The 20,893-nt window shown below is 47.3% G+C and overlaps 1 protein-coding gene across 1 annotated transcript in view; it reads right to left on the bottom strand.

Annotated features, from left to right (window-relative positions):
- The window catches only part of USP4 (ubiquitin specific peptidase 4), an 824,148-nt gene that overhangs the window by 343,167 nt on the left and 460,088 nt on the right, over nt 1-20,893 (bottom strand). Inside the window, exon 12 of the mRNA XM_086938769.1 lies at nt 9,574-9,657. Coding sequence (XP_086794895.1) covers nt 9,574-9,657 — 84 coding nt within the window. The remainder of the gene's footprint in view (nt 1-9,573; nt 9,658-20,893) is intronic.

The raw sequence follows: 20,893 nt of genomic DNA, 5'->3' as shown, positions 1-20,893 counted from the left end.
CCGCTTTCCTTTCCCATTGTCCCTGCACATTACCCCTCCCTTACCTCCTCATTTTTTATCATCTTTGGAATCTTGAGACGGAGCTCAACTTAGAATGTTGGTGACTAACTGCTGTGAGAGGAGGTTGATCGAGAGATAGGTGAGCTTAGAAACATACGATTTAGTCTTAAATATTGGACTTACCTCATGCAGTGTCTTGTTGGATTACAATATTTTGGCAACGAGGATGGGATACTGCACAGGGGACATCGGTGCACGTCACCCCTGTGAATTATATGTTGCGGGAGAAAACAGTTTTGGGAACGGTTGTCAAGTTTCCTGAGGAACGAGATCCATCAAGAGGTGGCACAGGGATAAGGAGCTGCATAGCTTCCAGACGCGTGGTTCTTTAAGTGAAGATTTGATGACCCGCTCTTTTCCTTTGAAGTACTCGGATTGGGGAACAGCTGGCAGTCCGATTCTGAACAAATGGGGAGGGGCTGCTATCTGCCCTGCTCTGCGTCTCCGAGCAGCCTGCAGGCCATGCTCTGTGACTCTGTGACTCTGTGTGGCACACCAGCAGTGTCCCTACCCGTCTTATGGCAGCACTAGAGTTAGAGACCGCTTTCACTAGAGGCACTAAACGAAGACTGAGCTTACAGCGACCGCCCTCACCAAAGACACTAAAAGAAGACTGTGTGCTCCTCTCATGCGTCGGAAGGTTCTCACTCCATACGTAGCGGTAAGGAAAGTGGACTTCGGCAGATAGGGCATTCCTCATTACATGAAAAGGATAGCGCTCTCAGTTAAATTAGTGTTGCCCTCAACTGTGCTTGCGCAGCCAAAGTGTAGTGGCTGTTGGTCTGTTAAGATGCATTCTGCACGTTCCTCTGGACATCGGAGGATCAGCGCTCTCTGCTCAGACAGTTGTTGCCCTCTACAGTTGCCTGTGCAGCCAAAGCAAATTGGTTATCAGACTGCTGCATTCTCCCCGTGTAAATGACAGAGGTAGGGTGTGACTGATCTTACAACCGTGCTGACCGTAGAAGCGCTTTGATGTGGACCCGTCTGGTGTGAAAGCATTTGTTTATGTCATCAGCAGAGGTGGTGTCATATCCTGTCCTCAGCCAGTTAGTCGCTTGAGAGCAGCATCCGAAAGTGAAATAAATTGCATTTTAATTTCCGCATAACTGGTGTTCTAGGTTACAGAGTTTTGCATTTAGGAAGAAATCGTCATCATCACTAAAGCCAGTATGAGCCAGACTCCTCCATTGTTAAATAACGCCGGGGAACCAAATTTGCCCTGGCATAAATGGATAAAAATCTTTAATACATATCCAATAGCCACAGGTGGAGAAAAGTTTTCATCAATGCACAAACAGCATATATTATTACACAATTTCGGTGTGCTAGGCAGAAAAGTCTATGAAGATACTGAAGTATATGATTCTCATTAAACAAGCGGAGAAGATAAAGATGTGTTCCAATCCATGCTAGTTAAACTGGGAAGTCATTTTAATGAAACTACTAATGTTGTGTTAGAAAGACACAAATTCTTTAATAGAACACAAGAGAAACAGGAAAAAGTTGCAACATATGTTGCAGTACTCAAGGTCTCTCAGCTGCATGTACATTTTGCGCCCTGTAGGAAGCTAGCTCTGTACATACTATACCAAAGTAAGGTATAGTGTGCACAGAGTCCAGGGAGTCCCCAGAGGTATAGCAGAGGCTAAATTAGGTAAGTACCAACAGCTCTCTTTGTGGTAGTGTGGGTGAGCAGTTAGGCTTATCCAGAGGGTATGTTAAGAATGTATTGTATGCACTTCAATCAAGACTGATGCACACACTCAGTTACCGAATCCAGACCAATTGAGTAAGTATAAAAAAAAAGGTACACTTGTATTTTATTTCTAGAACCAAGAATGACTTGGTACAGGTTTGTATATATACTTGGAATGCATGATTTCACAATGAAATGCAGTTATGATATAATTTTGCAATAGTTACAGGTCCTTATTGATTCAGAAAGCAGTTTGCATTACACAATAATTACTTTTAGAATATGTTTCAGTTACTTTTAGATTATTTTGAGTACTGGGGGTGGTGCCTAGATACCATCTCACACAAGAAAGGGGAAAGGGTCAAAGCACAACTCTACCACCCCGAACCCCCAAAAGTCACCTCAAACACAAAGAGGGGTGGCGAGGAAACAACCACACTTAAAGATGAAACATGCAGTGGCACACATAATGTTTTGAAAAACTGCCCTCACTCTCACACAAAAGTGTGAGCCATGCTTCATCATCGGTCTACTTACAAAACGCCCCGGCGTAGCCACGCTCAGGGCGGAGCATAGGGGGGGGGGGGGGGGGGGGGGGGGGGACACAAAAAACACAGAACAAACAGACGGAAACAAAGATGGAAGTGACAACAGTGATCACAACAGAAATAGTGTTTAACCCCAGTCATGGGTAAAGTGATAGAACAAAAATGCAGTTTGGCTAGTGAAGTAAAACTGGCTCATGGATACCCCTCATGCCTTTATTCTTGGGTTCCAAGGTCAGGATTAAAAACCGAATGGAAGATGGTGGTGTTAAGTAAGGAGGTCAGGATCCTATAACACCCCTCCTTAAACTGCTAGAGTCAACATGTTTCAACCTAATAGTGCCCCCATACAGCAGGTCATGTCGGTCTTCTTCAGGACGTCTACCAGTCCCAGTCTCTTAACAAAAAAAACCATACCGTAATCAGAAGCTAAAGCGGTAACAAATAATCAATTCGATCTCGCCCATTTGGAGGGAATTCCGCCAACACGGTATCAATATACAGAGTTTATTGGAAAATTAAACTCAAAATGGCGCCAGGTGGGAGGAGCTCCAAGGAACACAACTGCTCCGGTGGAGGCTCAGACACCTCTTGTGCCCGTTGCCTTAACACCGTCTACACGGTTAGGGACTGCTTACAAGCAGGCCACTTGGGTGTGGGAGCAAAGCTCCTGAGGTTAAGGTCAGCACTGTAGGGGCCAACAACCAGCACAGGAGCTGCACCACCAGAGGCACTGGGGAGACTGGGTGCAAGGTGTCAAAAAGAATTTGGGGACACTGTGCTGTTCAATGGAGACCTTTGGTACGGCGAAGTTGCTGCAGGCTTGGACAGGGAGACTTCCTGAAGGCGACCACCGGCTGGAGAGGTAAGTTAGGTTCTTTGGGGATGCCAGGACACCATCAGTTGGGCCACCTAAGGTAAAGGGGTGTCAGGGTGTCTTCTGGCATCATCAGGTTTCCTTACCAGCTACGGTCGCGGTCGGGGGGGGGGGGGGGGGGGAGCCTTAAGACGGAGGATGCAGGCTTTCGGCTTGGAGCTTGAGGGAGGTCGGGATCACCCGATCCCAGGTCAGGATCGCTGGAAAGACCTTCTTGTGGTGTTGGGCCGTTTGAACTCGGGCCGAAGGCATCGGGTGCAGAATCGCGGGGTCGCTTGAATCCAGATCCTGGTCTTGGAGTCGTTGTGGAGCAAATCCGGTGCTCACAGGAGACAGAGTCTTTAAGGTGAGTGCAGGGTAGGTCCTCCGGGCTGTGGGGGGCTGCTGGCTATGCCATTTTCTTCGCTGTAGGCAGGTCGGAGTCGGGACAGGTCGGTAAGGCTCGGTGCCAAAGCAGTAGGTGTCCTCTTCATCTTGGATCAGCACAACCAGTCAGTCCTTCTTTCTTCCTCGAATCTGAGGAGGCAAAGTTCATGGTTGCCCCTAAATACTAGATTTAGTGGCATTTATAGGGGAGTGCAAGGTGAGAACAATGGGTTGGCAGAGTCTCCTCATCTCCAAGATGGAGGGGGCTGAGATGTGTGCTTCATTTTGCCTCCCCCACCTGAGGTGTTGGGTTGGCGAAGGTGGGCATACCTCTCTTCCTAGCTTGGTTTTCCTAACAATTCTCCTGCAGAACCAGTGGGAGAAAGTTGCTTGGGGCAGCAAAATGCAGGGACAGCTACCAAAGGTGGAAGGCCTTTGAAGCTTCCCCTTAGTGGACCCAGCCCATCCTGGGGGGAGGAGGCACAACACCTCTGCCCAGGATGGGCTTTGTTTCTGGACCCAGAGAGCGGAGGCTCTTTACCCAGGGGTCCACCATTTGCTACCACCTGTCTGGTGGTAGCAAATGGTGGGCAGCCATTCACGGACCACACTAGGGTGGGTTGTTTTTTTAGGGGGCATCTCTAAGATGCTCTTTGAGTGCATTTTACAATAAATTCCACACAGGCATTAGTGTTTGTTTAATGTGCTGAGAAGTTTGCTACCAAACTTCCCAGTTTTTAGTAAAGCCATTATGGAGCTGTGGAGTGCATAGTGACCAACTCCCAGACCATATACTCTTTAAGGCTTTACTACACTTACAATATCTAAGAAAGGATCTAGTCACCGTAGGGCTAAAGGGTTCATGCCACTGTACCCTCACCGGAGGGCTAATGTGCCCTGCTAGAGGGATGACTTACCTAGGCCTCAGGCAGTGGGTTGCAGGCATGGCACATAGGGATGTGTGTCATGTTGACTTCACTTTTCTCTGCACCAAAGCACACAGCATGCAATGGCAGTGCGTTGGTGTTAAGGTACAGGGCTTCTAAGGGTGGCAAAATAGGTGCTGTAGCCCTTAGAGGTCTTCCCTGCTCCAAGTGCCCTTGGTACCCATGGTACCTTTTACAAGGGCTTTACCTGTGGGCAGAGATTTTCCAATTGTAGGTATAAAGGTACAGTTGGGAAAGAAGAAAGACCCTGGGAACCTGATTGGCAGGGATCCAGGACAGAGCAAGCCAGGCTGCATCAGATGTCAGGCAAAAGGTGGGGGGTAACCATGCAAAAAGGGGCCCTTTCCTACAGATGGGAGACGCCATCTTTGTTGGGAATAAGAAAATAAGGAGAGTTGCATCCTTGTCTTCACTCATTCTGTGGAACCAACTCCATGGCCCATCAGCACAACAACCTCCTGCATCTAAGCACAAGCATGATCTTCAGTGGTGACATACAGAAGAAGACAGATGGGAGGAGGAAGGTCCTGGAAGGGGAGGCCATGCACCTTGTTCCACAATATGAAGAGCATATTGGTTTGTCATGATTGAATGCAGCATAACTAGGGGATAGGACATCCCATATCCCCCAGAGAATAGATATGCCCTCTAGGGTGACAAAGTGGCTTTGAAGGACGTGAAGGGAGGAAGAAGAGGCTTACTTTCACAACTGCTTCTTGAACCAGCATGCTTTATGTATCCGTAAAAGAAATCTTTTGATTGCTTGACAGGCTGGGAAGATTGGCTCTCCCGAAAGGGCAGTCTTCTGTAGACTTTAGTAAACCTGCAGGACTGTTAAAGGAGATCGTTTCCATCCCTGCTCAAAGCTCTTCAAAGCTGTTGGTCTTCACACTGAAAATGCGAGCTCCGTCAAAGGTATTTTCAAAACATTTGTTTTGACGTTGCCTGAAAACCCAATAGAGCACAACCAAGCATGGCAGCAGATGTCAACATTAGAGCCCATCGATCTCACAAATAAATCCAGAGCCAAGGCCAGTGAAGAGGATCTGTCTCACCATATCCTGCCCACTGCACACAACTTCCACAAAATTGTCACAAAGGTCATCAGGGAGGTTCAGATTGACCATTTGTGCCATTTTCCACAAGGAGTGGGATTAAAGGGCCAGAAGGCAAGCTGTATTTATGCAGCTAGGTGCAAAGCTTCCCAAAGAGAAGACAGTCTTCCCCTTTGCTTCCTTGCTTCAAATGGAGTTGTAGAAAGAAAAAGTCAGGGTTCTCTTTTTAGAAAGAGGATAATCTAATTTTCCTACAGATAGACTTTATAAAGGAGAGCCATTTCCTGCTTTTCTTTTAATCTGATGTACACTGGTTTGCAGTGGTGTTTCAGTCAAATATACTGACATGTTAGTTGGATAACTGCAAAAACAGGAATATTGCCTTATTGTGCATACTTTCGTTTTAATCCGATTTGATTGGAAAATATTTTTAATGAAACAATTGTGTTTGTGAATCTGGCACATAATCAGAGATAGTCTAACGTTTTAGAAAAATCTTAAGAATCCCATGGTGAAAAGACAGACATCTTTGAATTGGCGAGCTAAGTTTCCAAAGGTGATTCAAAGATCAGGTCAGATTATTCCCCAGTTTTACACCCATAAACAGGAATTTCACTGTTCTTTCTTACATCTTTTTGATCAGAGAAGCACAAAATGTCCTTTTGGTGAATTTCTCTACAGATAAACGTGACGTATCTGCTGAATGATAAAACAGTAACCTCCTTTTCTTATTAAAGTTTCCCTGGAAGAGGATGAGCTAAGTGGCAATCTTGTGGAATATGTTTGGAAAGCAAGATAGATCTGCTTTACAATTGTGAGTAATGGGTCAATGAAGGTCTCAGACTACATAACTATATCGAATATGCCTCCTTATTCCCCTTGCCATCACCCGCATGTTATTACAACGCAGTCGTTACAACGACAGCGTTGTAACAATGCATACCATTACCCCTCAAGTGGTGCTGGATGTTGGAATAGTATAATTTACTATTTCAACTCCAGTCTGTGTGGACAGTAGGGAAGGTGTTGGATTTCAAATCCAACACATTCTTCCACCTCCTCAAGTCGTTGTTATGACTTGCTGGGTAATTGTATGCACTGGTACAACGGGGTCGTTCTAACTAACTCATTGTAACAACATGAGGGGTGACTGATTCGTAGTGAGGGCTGTTTACCAACTATATTAGCTAAGATAACTGAAAGAAAATACTTTCCCTCGGCCCAGTGGCAACCCCACATAGGGAAACTTGAGAGGGCTGCACCTTCGAGGAAATCTTCAAAGAGAATGTAAAACTCTTAAAAGTAGAAGTCATCTGTACAAGATTTTTGGTTTAAAAAAAAAGGGAAGGGGGAGGAGCCAAGATGGCGACCAGGTCGGACGTGTAGTCCCTCGGCTCCGAGGACCATCTCCTCCTCTGAGACTATCCTGCCGGAGATCCTGCACCGAAGCGGAGGATTATGACAGCGGCTGTGCTCCGACGACCTGCTGCGAAATCCCGGGGCTTTTGCTTCCCTGCAAGTGGGAGAAACGATCGAGCGCAGCTGGCGGCCCGCAGCAGCACTGAGACCGGGACCTCGAGTTGACGTCGAGGCCGGCCGCCAGGCTCACAACATCGGGCTTTGGCGACTAAGGGGTATCGGTCGGGACTTTACTGAGTGGCAGCCGGACTTGCAACCTATGCCCCACTGCATCACTGACACAGAGACAAGCGAGACTGGCGACCTGATTGCGGAAATTATGCGACCATAGGGACCTGGACTGTTTGCCAAAGTTCTGCCCGCGCACTTTCCCGCTAACGGCGGGGAGCTCCCGAATTTACCGAGCATTCGACATCTAACAGGACGATGTCTTGGGTGGACTATGTTTATGGCCACATCCTGGCTCCGTCAGCTGTTCTCCACGATGCGGAAACCTGATGCCCTATGGTGCGCAGCCCGATCCGATTCGGAGTGTCTCTGCCTGATACTGTGAAAGGCACAACATAATACATCTTGAGGAGTCGGGTACAACTTGTGTTCACGGACGTGTTGAGCGGGGAGACATGTCTGGAAGGGTACGTGATACTGCTCAGGGCTATGGTGCTTTACTGGCTGTGGTTCTTTCCCTTCACCACGATATGGTACACTCTGTTTGCACCCTGATCAGCAAGATGGACGACATGCTGAGTGTATCGGGTCACGTGAAAATGGATGACTCGCAGGGTCGCAGCGTCTCTCCTCGCTCCATGACTGCCTGTGACAAGATGGCTGCCGTTTGCGACAGTGGCGGCTTTGGGATCCCGAGCCTCGTAACGATTCCCGCTGCGGATGGTGATCTCCCGAGACGATGTGTGCCTCCAGGGTTTTTATCGCGCCAGGAGTTTTCTCCCCGCGTAGTGATCGCTGTTCCCCGAGATCCGCCCCAGAAGGAGCTAGACATTGAGATCTTCTTCCCTGACCCGGTTATGCTCCGCAAAGCGAAGATGGTGTACTTTGTACCCTCCCTGGGATCACTGGCTTTACTCGTGCTTGACACATCTGGGTGTTTATACCACAGTGACACTTTTGGACTACCGAACACGCCTTCCTCGGTTGCACTGGTGTGCAGCGGCGGTAAGGAGAAAACGGGACAGGGATAAACGCTTCTTCCTACGGACTGGCAGATTCCTCGTTATTGACCGTGGCAGATGGGTGGCGTGCTGTTATCTCTGATGGTGCGGTGTGTTGACTTCGTGCTTTACACTGTTTTGCTGCGAACTGATTCATGTCACCGGACTACCTACCTTGTGTTCATATTGTACTTGCGGGAGGGTGCAGCCGAGGGGCGGCTTCCCTTTGGATTTCCATAGTTCGCAGTGGTGGAGAAGAGAGAATGGGTCAGGGGTGTGCGCTTGTGCTCATGGTTTGGCGGTTTCCTTGTTGCTGCCCTGGACATGTGGGTTGTGTGTTGCTACTTTTGACTACGCTGTGTGCTGCTTTTGTGCTTCCAACTTCTTTTGGTTGTAATGTTTATCATCACCGGACATCTTCCTTTGTGCTGTTATTGGCCTTACGGGAGGGTGGAGCCGGGGGACGGGTGGTGGGCTCCTCCCCGTCTTTCTTTATTTAATGAGAGTTTTAGATTAGGACCCTTTTCTTACTCTCTATATTTCGGGACTCCTTTTATTGGGCGACAGGCACACTGCTAGGGGGGGGGGTAGGCCGTAGCCAGGTGCAGGGTGGGGGGTCGATGGGGGGGTTTTTGTTTTTATTTTTTGGTTCTATGGGCCTTCTATTCTTTTTCTTTTTCTTTCTATTCTGGGTTTAGACGTTTATCTTCTGGGTGGTGCGCAGCGATTCTGGCATTTTCTTACATTGTGTATTTGTCTATCCTGATCGTACGAGGCCGGAACCAACTTGTTGTGCTGCGATATCCTGCTCCTGTCTATCCTTCAGAAAAAACTTTTAAAAAGTAGACCTCAGTATTTCTGTAACAGATCCTTTGCGCTTTATTATGTTGCAATGTACTGTATCTGTGAGCCCTTGGGCTCTTTGCTGAGTTGTATTTGTGATTTCTATCAATAAAGGTCTTCCAAAAATTAAAAAAAAAAAAAAAAAAAAAAAAGGGAAGGGTAACTGAAAAAACAAAATCTTGGAAAGAGCAGAAAGCACTCCAATAACTCACTTCTCAGGATCTGCAGGGGATATCTGAAGATTTCCATCAAGAAGAATACCTTAAACGAGTGAGGTTTATGCCTCTCCACCTAATTGTTTGGGTCTGCTATGTAGCCAACTTATAGGTTGTATACACTGCTGTGTTTAATTTTTCTTTTTGCTGTTAAGTTAAATGTACTGATGGTGAATAATTCAAAGTATGTAAACCTACAAAAAGGCCCTTCTGTTTAAGGATCGATTTCTAGCTAAGAAGACACAATTTAGCAACATCAATAAACTAAATACCAAACCAGATAAAATTGCTTGCCCATTTCAATACTGTAAAATTCAATATGATATTCAGATGTAGCATCAAAATAAATCGTAGGCCATTTATGTAAAGAGGTCTTACACTCTCTGCAGGTATCTTGGTGAGATTTGACAGAGCTGTACATAGGTCAGCCACTGCTCCCATTTTTGGAACTGTTACACGGTACTGAAAAACAAAATGGTACATTTTGTGGATCATTTATCACATTTGTCAAATAAGAAACATTAAGTGATTCAGCTGTTAACCAATTACAGATAGTTAATAGACCACAGTAAATGACAAAACATTACTTCCTGTAGCCAACTCATCGAAAACACTCTTGGAGCTCAAAATGGTAGAGGAAAACTAGTGCAATACAGAGAGCTCTCCTTAAGTAAACATATGTGAGGAGCTATGTTAGGTAGGATGGACCTTTTACTGAAATGGGAGTATTACACTTGTTGGAGTGTAAAGTTCCAGGCTGTTTTATCAGACCTCAGCAGCCTAACCATTTGGGCAGACATAGCAACGTAATGTGTAAACTGTAATGTAAAAGATAACATACATTGCATGTTAGCAAATGCATCTAAACCTCAGGTGAGCCACAGTTGCCATTCAACAATAGATGGAGCAATAAGGTAAGAACAAGTTACTTACCTTCGGTATGGCTCTCTATGATGCATACTCTAACCGAAAATTGCTCACATTTAGAATATTCCTAGTCGCTATATTGCAGCTGAGATGTTCAAGCAACAGCTGTTGAGTGCTGCCTCAGGACTTCAAGGTAAACTTGCACTGCTCTGGAAGTGTCAGGGCAGAGCCACAAATGGGCGCTACCACAACACATCATTCTATTCCTGCGCCCCTCAGATGAGAATAAACGTACTCAAATTACAGGTATCAGTGTGCAATAGACAAACTGAGGATCTTTTTAGAATGTGCAAATATCAACTTCACAGAACAGTGAAGAGGGTTGAAAGGAGGTATCTGCGATTAAAGTATTCACCAGAAAGAGGATTACCAAAGGTAAGTAAAACTGTTTTCCTGTACGGATACTTCTAACCATGGATTCCTCTTCTTTACAAAGGATACCTACGGATTACCTCCCAACAGGCTGAGCACTGAGGAATGTATACAAACCAAAAAGTCATGCAGGTGTGGGAGGCCAAAACGTGTCCCCCGCCAGTGGACCTGGCTGTCAAAGAAGTAGAGTTTTGTGAATGCTTACACCAACACCCATGTTGCAGCAAGGCATATATCTAACATAGGAATACCTCGCTAATGCCGACATGATGGCCTAAGCCTTTGATCTGGTGGAAGTAGCCCCAAGGCCTTCAGGGGCATTCTTCTTAGCCTGGGAGCAACACTTTTATATACAGGACTATCCATCTTGACATAGCTTTCTTCTGTACCGCTTTCTCTTAGTACCAGCACATTTCACAAAGAGTTGATAATTAACATAATACTGTTGTGTTTTCAATGTAAAAAAGGCTTTTTTGGGGTTAAGGAGCAGAAGACTCCTCTTATTTCAATGGATGAGGTAGAGACAAAAGCAAGCACAGTGAGGGTGTCCTACTTGAAAGGTTGATACCGCTTTAGACAGAAAGGAGGCCCGGGTCCCCAGCACCGATATGTCTGGAAAGGTGGTGGCTTACAGAGGCTGAACTAACATAGCCTGCAGCTGTATATCACCATGTGCAGAGGTTATCACAAAGAGAAAATCCATTTTCATAGCCAAGCGCAGCAAGGAATAATTGTAAATAGGCTTAAATAGCAGGCACGAGGAACCAAATTACGGTCCCACTGAGTCATTATCAAAGACTTTGGGAGCACACGTGTTCGGTCTTTCAGAAAACACATAACAATAGGTGATTTGAAATGAAAAGACTGATCTGGAAAACATAAAAAGGTTGAACAACAAGTTACTTCTGATGGATACATCTGCCAGTGGATTCCTGACCTTGTGAATAGATTCCCACAGCAGTCCCACTCCCGGAGGAGGGTGTCCCCCCTTCTATACCAAGAAATCCTGAAGGACAGAGCACGCAAAGTGACCATCCCTCCTCACCTCGTAATCTAAGCAGTAATGCTTCGCAAAGGTGTGGAGGGAAGCCCAAGTTGCCACTGTACAAATGTCCTCTACAGGAACACCTCTAGACAAAGCAGATGTAGAAAACTTTGCTCTAGTGGAATGAGCTCTTAAACCTTCTGGAGGTTCCTTACCGGCCAGAGAGTAGCATATCTTGATACACAAGACAATCCATCTTGACAAAGTACGCTTGTGCACAGCTTTGCCTCTTCTGGCACCAACAAAACCCACGAAGAGTTGGTCATCAACTCTGAACGCTCTGGTTCCGACAAGGTAGAAGCTCACCGCCCTCTTTGGGTCCAAGCAGTGAAGCCACTTCTTGGAAGGGTGAGGGGGAGGATAGAAGGTAGGGAGGGTGATGGACTGCCCCAGATTGAAGGGAGTTACCACCTTAGGCAGAAAAGCAGCCCTGGTCCGGAGTACCATTCTTTCAGCATGAATGGTCAAGAACGGGGATTTTGAACTTAGAGCTTCAAGCTCACTTACCCTACTTGCCGAGGTAATCGCAATCAGACAGACCGTTTTAAAAGATAACAACCTCAAGGGACAACTGTGCAAGGGCTCGAAAGGTGAAGCCATTAAGAAAGTAAGGACAAGATTCAAGTCCCATTGAGGCACAATAAAAGGAGTGGGAGGAAATGTATTCATAAGGCCTTTTAAGAACCTTAAAACAATAGGTGACTTAAATAAGGGCGGTTAGTCCAGCAGGCAAAGAAATGCCGACAAGGCCGAAAGGTAACCCTTCACTGTCGCTACAGCAAATCCTTGATGAGCCAAAGAGGTGCAAACTGAAGAATGTCGGATAAGCGAGCCTTCAAGGGGTCAATGGACTTCTCTCCACACCAAGAGACAAATTTGGACCACCTATAAGAGTAGATAGACTTGGTGGAATGATGCCTGGCTGATAAAATGACATCCACCACATCATGTGGGAGAGAAAAAGAATTCAGGTTGCCCCGTTCAATCTCCAGACATGAAGGTGTAAGGTCTGGAGGTGGGGGTGTAGAACCTGCCACTCCATCTGACAGAGGAGGTCTGCCCTGAGAGGGAGATGGAGGGGCGGGCACGAGGAGAGGTGGAGAAGATCTGTGTATCACACCCTTCTTGGCCAATCCGGGGCGATCAATATGACTTGGGTCCAGTCTTGGCGAATCTTCCTCAGAACCCGAGGAATCAAGGTTTTGTGAGGAAACGCGTAAAGGAGTTGTGAGCCCCAACTCAACTGAAACGAGTCCCCCAAAGCTCCCTGCATCGGAGACTGGAGACTGCAGAATGACGGGCAGTGAGCATTCTCTTGAGTGGCAAACCGGTTCACCTGAGGAGTTCCCCACGTCCGAAAGACGTGACGAACCACCTCCGGATGAAGCCTCCACTCGTGGTCGGCCGAGAACTGCCGACTGAGACTGTCTGCACGTACGTTCAAAACTTCGGCCAGATGATTTGCCATCAAACAAATCTGATGGTCCTAAACTCAGGACCAGAGACGCAGAGCCTCTCTACAAAGGCAATGCAATCCCACTCCTCCGTGCTTGCTGACATACCACATCGCAGTAGTGTTGTCCGTCAGGACTTGCACCGACTGACCTTGAAGGGAAGGGAGAAAGGCCTTGAGCACCAAACGTATCGCCCGTATCTCTAGAAGGTTTATGTGATGTAACCTTTCTTCTGGAGACCAAAGACTCTTGATCTCCAGATCCCCCAGATGAGCACCCCCACCCTAGGGTGGATGCGTCCGTTATCACTGTGGCCACCGATGGAGGCAGATTAAAGGTCTTTCCTTGAGACAGATTGCCTTCCACTCTCCACCAAGATAGATCCGCTGCAGCTTCTCTGGAGATCCTCACTGACTCCCCAAGATCTCCGTTGTGTTGATACCACTGCCTGTGGAGGCACCACTGGAGTGCCCTCATGTGCCAGCATGCATGGTTGACCAACAGAATGCAGGAAGACATCAGACCGAGCAGACGAAGGACCTTCAGGACTGGAACGACCGCTTCATTGTAAAATAAAGGAATAATTTCCTGTATGTCGAGAATCCTTTGTGGAGGAGGGAATGCCTGACACACAGTGGTATCCAGTACCGCACCTATGAACAGGTTGCGCTGGGAGGGCACCAGGTGAGATTTGGGTACATTTATCGAAAATGAGTAAAGTCAGCGAAGAGGTTTAATAGTGTTTCAGAAATGGTGGCGCTCAACTGGTCACGTTAAGGAAGGCAGAAGATTAATGAATAGAATGAAAGAGTATCAGGCTTGGTGCATCTTGGTCAGAGGAAAACCACAACCTCTGTAAGGGAGAAGAAGGCACGGTGCCCCATCTTCCAGAAACTGAAACCAAAACCAGAGCACACAATAATAATAATTTCTCGTAAATAGTATCACAAATGTCTACGCAAGAAGGGATTTTGATCACCACAAGAGATTTTTATAAGGTGTTTGTTTATTCACCAGTGGTGTCCCCTGTCAAGGAGAGTTACCACAGAAAAACACAAGTCCAGCCGACACGTGTTTCGTCAACGGCATTAGCCGTGACTCTTCAGGGCCGATTAAACGTGTGGAGATACTTGGTCGGGGGACCGGTGATATTTCCAACCCGGTTCTAATCGGGTAGTTAAGAAGAGAACGGAAAGTTGAGTCAGTTTCCAAAAGGAAAATTAAGAATGGCGGAGGACGTGCGGATAAAGACGTCCTCATGAAGCAATGGCTGTGAGCCAAAGCTACAGACGTGACGGATAAGTCGGTTCCCACATCCGGTAACCGACTTATCCGTCACGTCTGTAGCTTTGGCCCACAGCCATTGCTTCATGAGGACGTCTTTATCCGCAAGTCCTCCGCCATTCTTCATTTTCCTTTTGGAAACTGACTCAACTTTCCGTTCTCTTCTTAACTTCCCGAATAGGACCGGGTTGGAAATATCACCGGTCCCCCGACCAAGTATCTCCACACGTTTAATCAGCCCTGAAGAGTCACGGCTAATGCTGTTGACGAAACACGTGTCGGCTGGACTTGTGTTTTTCTGTGGTAACTCTTCTTGACAGGGGACACCACTGGCGAATAAACAAACAACTTATAAAAATCTCTTGTGGTGATCAAAATCCCTTCTTGCGTAAACATTTGTGATACTATTCACGAGAAATTATTATTATTGTGTGCTCTGGTTTTGGTTACATTTATCGAAAAGCCCAATCTGAACAACAACTGAGTTGTGACCTGCAGATGATGGAGCACCTTCTCTGGAGACTCTGCTTTGATCAGCCAATCGTCCAGATAAGGGAATACTGGTATCCCCGACCTTCTGAGATGTGCTGCCACCACCGCCATCACTTTGGTGAAGACTCGAGGTGCAGTAGTAAGACCAAAAGGAAGGACCGCAAACAGGTAATGTTGCGACCCCACCGTGAAACGGAGATACTTCCTGTGCGACTTCAGGATGGGAATATGAAAATACGCATCCTGCAAGTCGATCGACACCATCCAGTCTTCTTCCAGCAGCGCTTGAAGAACCTGCGCAAGGGTGAGCATCTTGAACTTCGCCTGTTTCAGAAAGAGATTCAAGGCCCTGAGGTCCAGGATTGGACGAAGTCGGCCATCCTTCTTGGGTATCAGGAAATACCGGGAATAGCATCCCTGACCCCTTTCCGGCTCTGGAACCACCTCTATCGCACCTTTCCTTAGTAACGCCAGGACTTCCTCTTGTAGGAGAAGAAGGTGGTCCTCTGTGCAAAACCCTTGGCAAGGAGGGTAATTTGGGGGAAATTCCCGAAAGGGAAGAGCATACCCAACTCCACGAGATTGAGAACCCAAAGGTCCGATGTGACAGATTCCCAATCCCGCAGAAAATGAGTAAGCCGACCCCCTACAGAACCAGCATAATCCGGAATGGCGGATATAGGGCTGCTTTGCTGTGGTTGGAGGGGGATGGGAAGAGGAAGAGGAGGAGGAGGAGGAGGAGGAGGAGGAGGAGGAGGAGGAGGAGGAGGAGGAGGAGGAGGAGGAGGAGGAGGAGGAGGAGGAGGAGGAGGAAGCTTGACTACCTATTGGGCGGCCTCTGTTTCTGCCCCTGTACGACTTGTACAGAGGATTCTGCTGCTGTTGCTGCTGCTGTGGTTGCTTGTAAGAGCGAAAGGAAGATCTCCCAAATCCTCTGTATCTCTTACCTGATGTACATCTGGTCTGAAGGCCCAAAGACCTAGCCATCGCCCTACTGTCCTTGAACTTTTCCAAGGCAGCATAAGCCTTTTTTTCGAACAGGCGAGAACCATCAAATGGAAGATCTATTAAAGTAGCCTGTACATCAGGGGAAAATTCAGAAGACTTCAGCCAAGCAGCTCTCCTGGTGGCAACAGATGATCCCATGACCCTTGCCACAGAGTCAGCCGTATTCAAACCGCTCTGGATCACCTGGCGAGCAGCAGCCTGAGTGTCCGCAAGAACCTCATTGAAGTTCTGCCTATCCTCTTCCGGTATCTTTTGTACCAACTGTTTTGCAGAGTCCATCAAAGCGTGTATATAGCGTCTTAGAAGGCACGTAGCATTTGTAGACTTGAGAGCCATGCTAGCTGAAGAGAATACCTTTTTAGCCGATTGGTCCAGCTTTTTAGACTCCTTATCAGCAGGTACCTGCGGAAAAGCTCCAGTTGATGTCTTGGAACAGGCTGCCTGTACAACTAAACTCTCTGGAGACAGATGAGTTGAGAGAAAGTCAGGATCTCCAGGAGCCACCCTATATCTCCTAGAAACAGCCCTTGATACAGCAGGTGATGAGAAGGGCTTTTTCCACACTTCCAAGACAGGCTCTGTAATTGCCTCATTAAAAGGCAGCATAGGTTCCACCTCTGAAGAGGGAGAATGGAGTACCTCAGTCAAAATATTAGACTTAAACTCGGCAGTGGGCAGATTGAGATCCAATAGTTCAGCTGCCTTTCTGATCACCATGTGATATGGCGCAGCATCCTTCGAAGGGACGTCAGGAGTTGAGGAAAGTTCCCACTCTTGAGATAATTCCAGACCACTAGCCTCCTTAAGTTCTTCAAAGAAGTCATCGGAGTCGTGCAGCTCACCTTCTTCAATTTCCTGTGCTCTATATCTACACTCCACCAAAAGCCTTTAAGCCTCCCGCCTAGACCTCATCTTCGGGGTCGACGAAGCCACAACTGACTCAGACGGAGCCAGTGCCGGCGTGGAACTCTGAGCCGGTGGAGCAGTATGGAGTGCACAAGGTCGGACCGGAGCCGGTGAAGAGGGAATCGGCGTAGACAACCTCGCGCCGAAAAATGCCAAGCCGGCGTCGGCATAAAAGGCATAAACGGCACCGGTGCATATGCCTGAGAGACGCCCAGGTTAAAGGCCATCGGACCCATGGGACCAGTCGGTGCTCCAGAGGGGTACATGGCTCTCGAGAAGACATCATACATAGCATTTAAATAACGCGTAGAGTCTTGTCCTGGGCCTGGAAATGGAGGGTATTGACCCTCAGGCTGCTCCTGCCGAGGTGCAGGAACTGAATCAGTCAAATGCTCTGGCTGATGCTCCGGAGTCGCAGACCCTTCTGGCAATGGAGCCTCTTCCTCTTCTCGAAGTGGAAAATGAGACGGAGCAGGAGACTGATTCGATGCCGGAGCCGGAGAATGCTCCGGAGACTCTACAGGCGAAGTCTCACCTTCCGGACCCGGAACCGATTAAGGAGACACATAATCCTTCCGATGTCTTCTACCTAGAGACTTCGACTTAGTGTCCGAATCCTTCTCAGAATAGCGTCGAGACCCATGCTTCCTCTTCTTGTGCTTCTTCTTGGATCGAGAAGCATGCCCCGAACACGACCTCGAAGGCGACCTCGAACGCGACCTCAACCGTTACTTCGAACTCTTCCTATCTTTCTTGCCTTTCTTCTTCGCTACAAGAAGCTTCGCCTCTCTTTCTCTCAGCGTTTTGGGGTTCATTTTCTTGCAGGAAGGACACCCTTGGACATCATGGTCAGAAGAAAGGCACCATACGCAGTCATGTGGATCCGTTATGGACATCTTCCCGCACTCTCCGCACGGCTTGAACCCAGTCTTCTTTGATGACATCTCAACAGGAAAAAAAAGAAACAAGAAAGCACTAGAAATAATCAACAGTAACAGAGTTACCACGTAGCTACTGAGGATCCCTAAAAAAACACAGTTCTGCTCCCGAAATGACATGCGGAGCCTATAGGCACAACTGCAACGCGGTGACGTCATTTGCTCAAGAGACTGTCCATGCTCCAGACGCAGAACCCCAAAAACATATTGCTAAAGCAGTATGCACTTTCCTAGTCTTGGGATCTTATTAATGGATAGTGTCCAATAACAGAAGAGGGAGAATCAGAGGGTCGGGGGAGGAATTTGCGGCTAGAGTCTCTACCACAGAGTTACCAAATTCTAATGACATTTTTTTCTGATAGAGACTGATAGAGACTTCTAGCTGTAGATTTCTCACCTTTTGATTAGATTCCAAAGCAGTACCTATTAGTTGGTGGGTCTGTGCATGGACTCAATCCAGAAAGTGCTGCAGGACCGAGCAGGCCAAGTGCTTTCTCTACGAACCTGACTGTGCAGACAATAGAGCTTTGTGAGCATATGGAGGGACGCCCATGTAGCCGCCTGGCAAAGTCTAGGGCAGGGACTCTGAATGCTAATGCAGTAGAAACAGCTTTGGACCGGTTAGAAGGAGCACACTTCCTCCCGGAGGCGGTTATTTAGCCAATGTATAGTAGTTCTTAATGCAGAGCACCACCCGATGGAAGATGGTTCTCTTCTGTACAGCCTTGACTTTTTTTACCCTCGAGAACCCCAGAAAGAGCCGATTGTCCACCTAGGGGTCTTTGGTACGATTTATGTAGAAGCTTAGCACCCTCTTGGTGTTAAAGTTATGAAGTACCTCCTCCTCATAAAGAGGGGTGAGGGGGAGCATATTACGCCAGCAGGGTAATAGTCTGAATGACAGAACGCCATCACAACTTTTAGCAAGCCGGATGCTGGAATCCACAGAACCAGTTTGTCTGCAAAGAAGGTGGTGTACGGCGGGTTAACACAAAGAGCTTGAAGCTCAATCGCACGTAGCACTGATGTTATGGCAACTAGGAATACTATCTTAAGGTTGAGAAGCCGCAAGGAACAGCTGTGAAGCGGCTCAAATGGGGTGCTCATTAGAAATGTGAGGACAAAGTTAAAGACCTGCTGACGCAAGATAGAGAAAAGGAGAGGAAACAAGTGTTGTAACCCTTTCATAAACTAGCATAACGGGGCATTTGTATAAAGAGGGCTGAACCGGCAACCGCAGAAAGGTACCCTTTAACTGCACGCAGGCTAAGAACAAAACAAACAATAACACATCAGACAGCTTTGCCTGAATAGAGTTGATCTGAAGAGAATCGCACTAAGCCACAAATCTGTTCCACCACTTTTGTATAAAAGTTTTTGTCAAGGGGAGCCTGACTGCCAATGTGACATCAACCACCTATGGAGAAAGATCAAAGCTGTTCAGCTGTCGCCGCTCAATCTCCATGCATGAAGGTGGACATTGCGAAGGCCTGGGTGCAGAACCCTGCCCTTTACTGCAAAAGTAAAACCTCCCTTGGGAGCAGCTTGATCAGAGGACAGATGTTTAAGCCCAGGAGCTCTGGATATCTTCGTGCCCAATACGGAGCCGCTAGGATGACTTGGGCCCAGTCTGTCCTGATTTTCTTGAGAACTCGGGCAGGAGTGGTATAGGCGGAAAGGCATACGGGTGTCCCAAGTTCCACCTGAGGCAAAACGCATCTATGAGCAAGAGAAGCCTTGTAAACACCAATGTGCAGAAGTGCTGGCAGTGCACGTTCTTGGTGGGAGAGATGAGATCAGGCCAAGGTGCTCTCTATTTGTGTAAGAGACTATACCGCACCTCCAAATAGAACTGTGATTCGCGATGTGCTAATGACGGAGTTAGTCTGCCCTGGCATGCAATGATCCTGCCAGGTGGTACTTACTTATGCCTACTACCCCTTCTGGGGTATAGGACATCAACCAGGCCAGCCATCTCTGTCCTGGGCTTTTCTTTAATCTGACTCGCCTTGCAGTAAGCCTTGAGGCCTCAGCACCAGGTGTTTCTTGGCCTTCCTATTTCTTTTCTTGCAGGTCATTCCCTCGTAAGAGTACCTGATGATTCTTATGAGTTCATCTGGCACACCGTAGTGGCGGAGAAGTTTGCAAAGGGTCTCTCGGTCCACATTGTCGAATGACTTCTCATAGTCAATGAAGTTGACAGAGGGGTGAGTTCCATTCCATCGAATGCTCAATGATGATGCGCAGTGTTGCAATCTGGTCTGTGCACTATCCATCTTGGCGGAAGCCATCTTGCTGGCCTCACAGCTGTGTCAACTTATTTCTTCATTCTGTTCAGGATGACTCTGTGGCACACTTTGGCTGAGACTAATGGAAGAGTTATTCCTCTGTAGTTTGCACAGTTACTCAGGTCACCTTTTTTTGGGAATCTTGATGAGATATCCCTCCTCCTTCCAGTCTGATGGCACCTTTTCCTCTTTCCAGATCGTTCCAAACATGGGGTAGAGCAGGTCTACTGATGATTCAATGTCAGCCTTCAGTGCCTCTGCAGGAATGTCATCAGGTCCAGCTGCCTTTCCGATATCTCAGCTGTTTGATAGCTTGGTTGGTCTGCTACAGACTATTGATATGTCCTTGTCAACTAGCTGCATGTCTGGTGGAGACTGCGGCACAGTCTGGTTCATCAGTTCTTCAAAGTGCTCCACTCATCTCTGCTGTTAGCATTTGTTACCGATGATTGTCTTCCCAGCTTTATCTTTAACAGGACGTTCTTTATCTACCAGAGAGTTTCCTTGTTGTGTCAAGTTTCCATTGCATTCTGCTTCCTGGGCTTCTGTGGCAAGACCATCGTTGAATTTCTCATGTCCGCACATAGGTTTCTCTGCGCTTCCTTGTTGGTTTTGATATATTCACCTTAAACTTTCGCTTTTTCTGCTCTTTTACGGCTGTTGACTGCAGCTTTATTTTCCTTTCTCTCTTGGATTTTGCAGAGAGTCTTGGTGAAGATACATTCATTACCTTGGTGTTTCTTGGGACCCAGTACCTCCCGGCAGGTTGATGTCACTGTTTTTTGTTCTTCTTCCTCTGACTTTCTTCTGTATCTCTGTCGTGAGCAAGGCCGGTCCCAAGCCCAGCTGTGAAAGTAAGCGGGTTATTCTTGGGGCTATCTACCATGTAAAAAAATACTAGCTACAGAAACGTCACCCAGAAAACCAAAAGGCCATTGGGAGAGAGGAATCTCCTTCCTGGAGAGCTGTGATGCCGTGTGCTGA

Source organism: Lissotriton vulgaris, chromosome 9 (assembly GCF_964263255.1).
Source record: "Lissotriton vulgaris chromosome 9, aLisVul1.2, whole genome shotgun sequence".
NCBI classification, from domain to species: domain Eukaryota; kingdom Metazoa; phylum Chordata; class Amphibia; order Caudata; family Salamandridae; genus Lissotriton; species Lissotriton vulgaris.
Note: the sequence above shows the minus strand (reverse complement) of the source record. Positions and strands in the feature narration are given on the sequence as shown.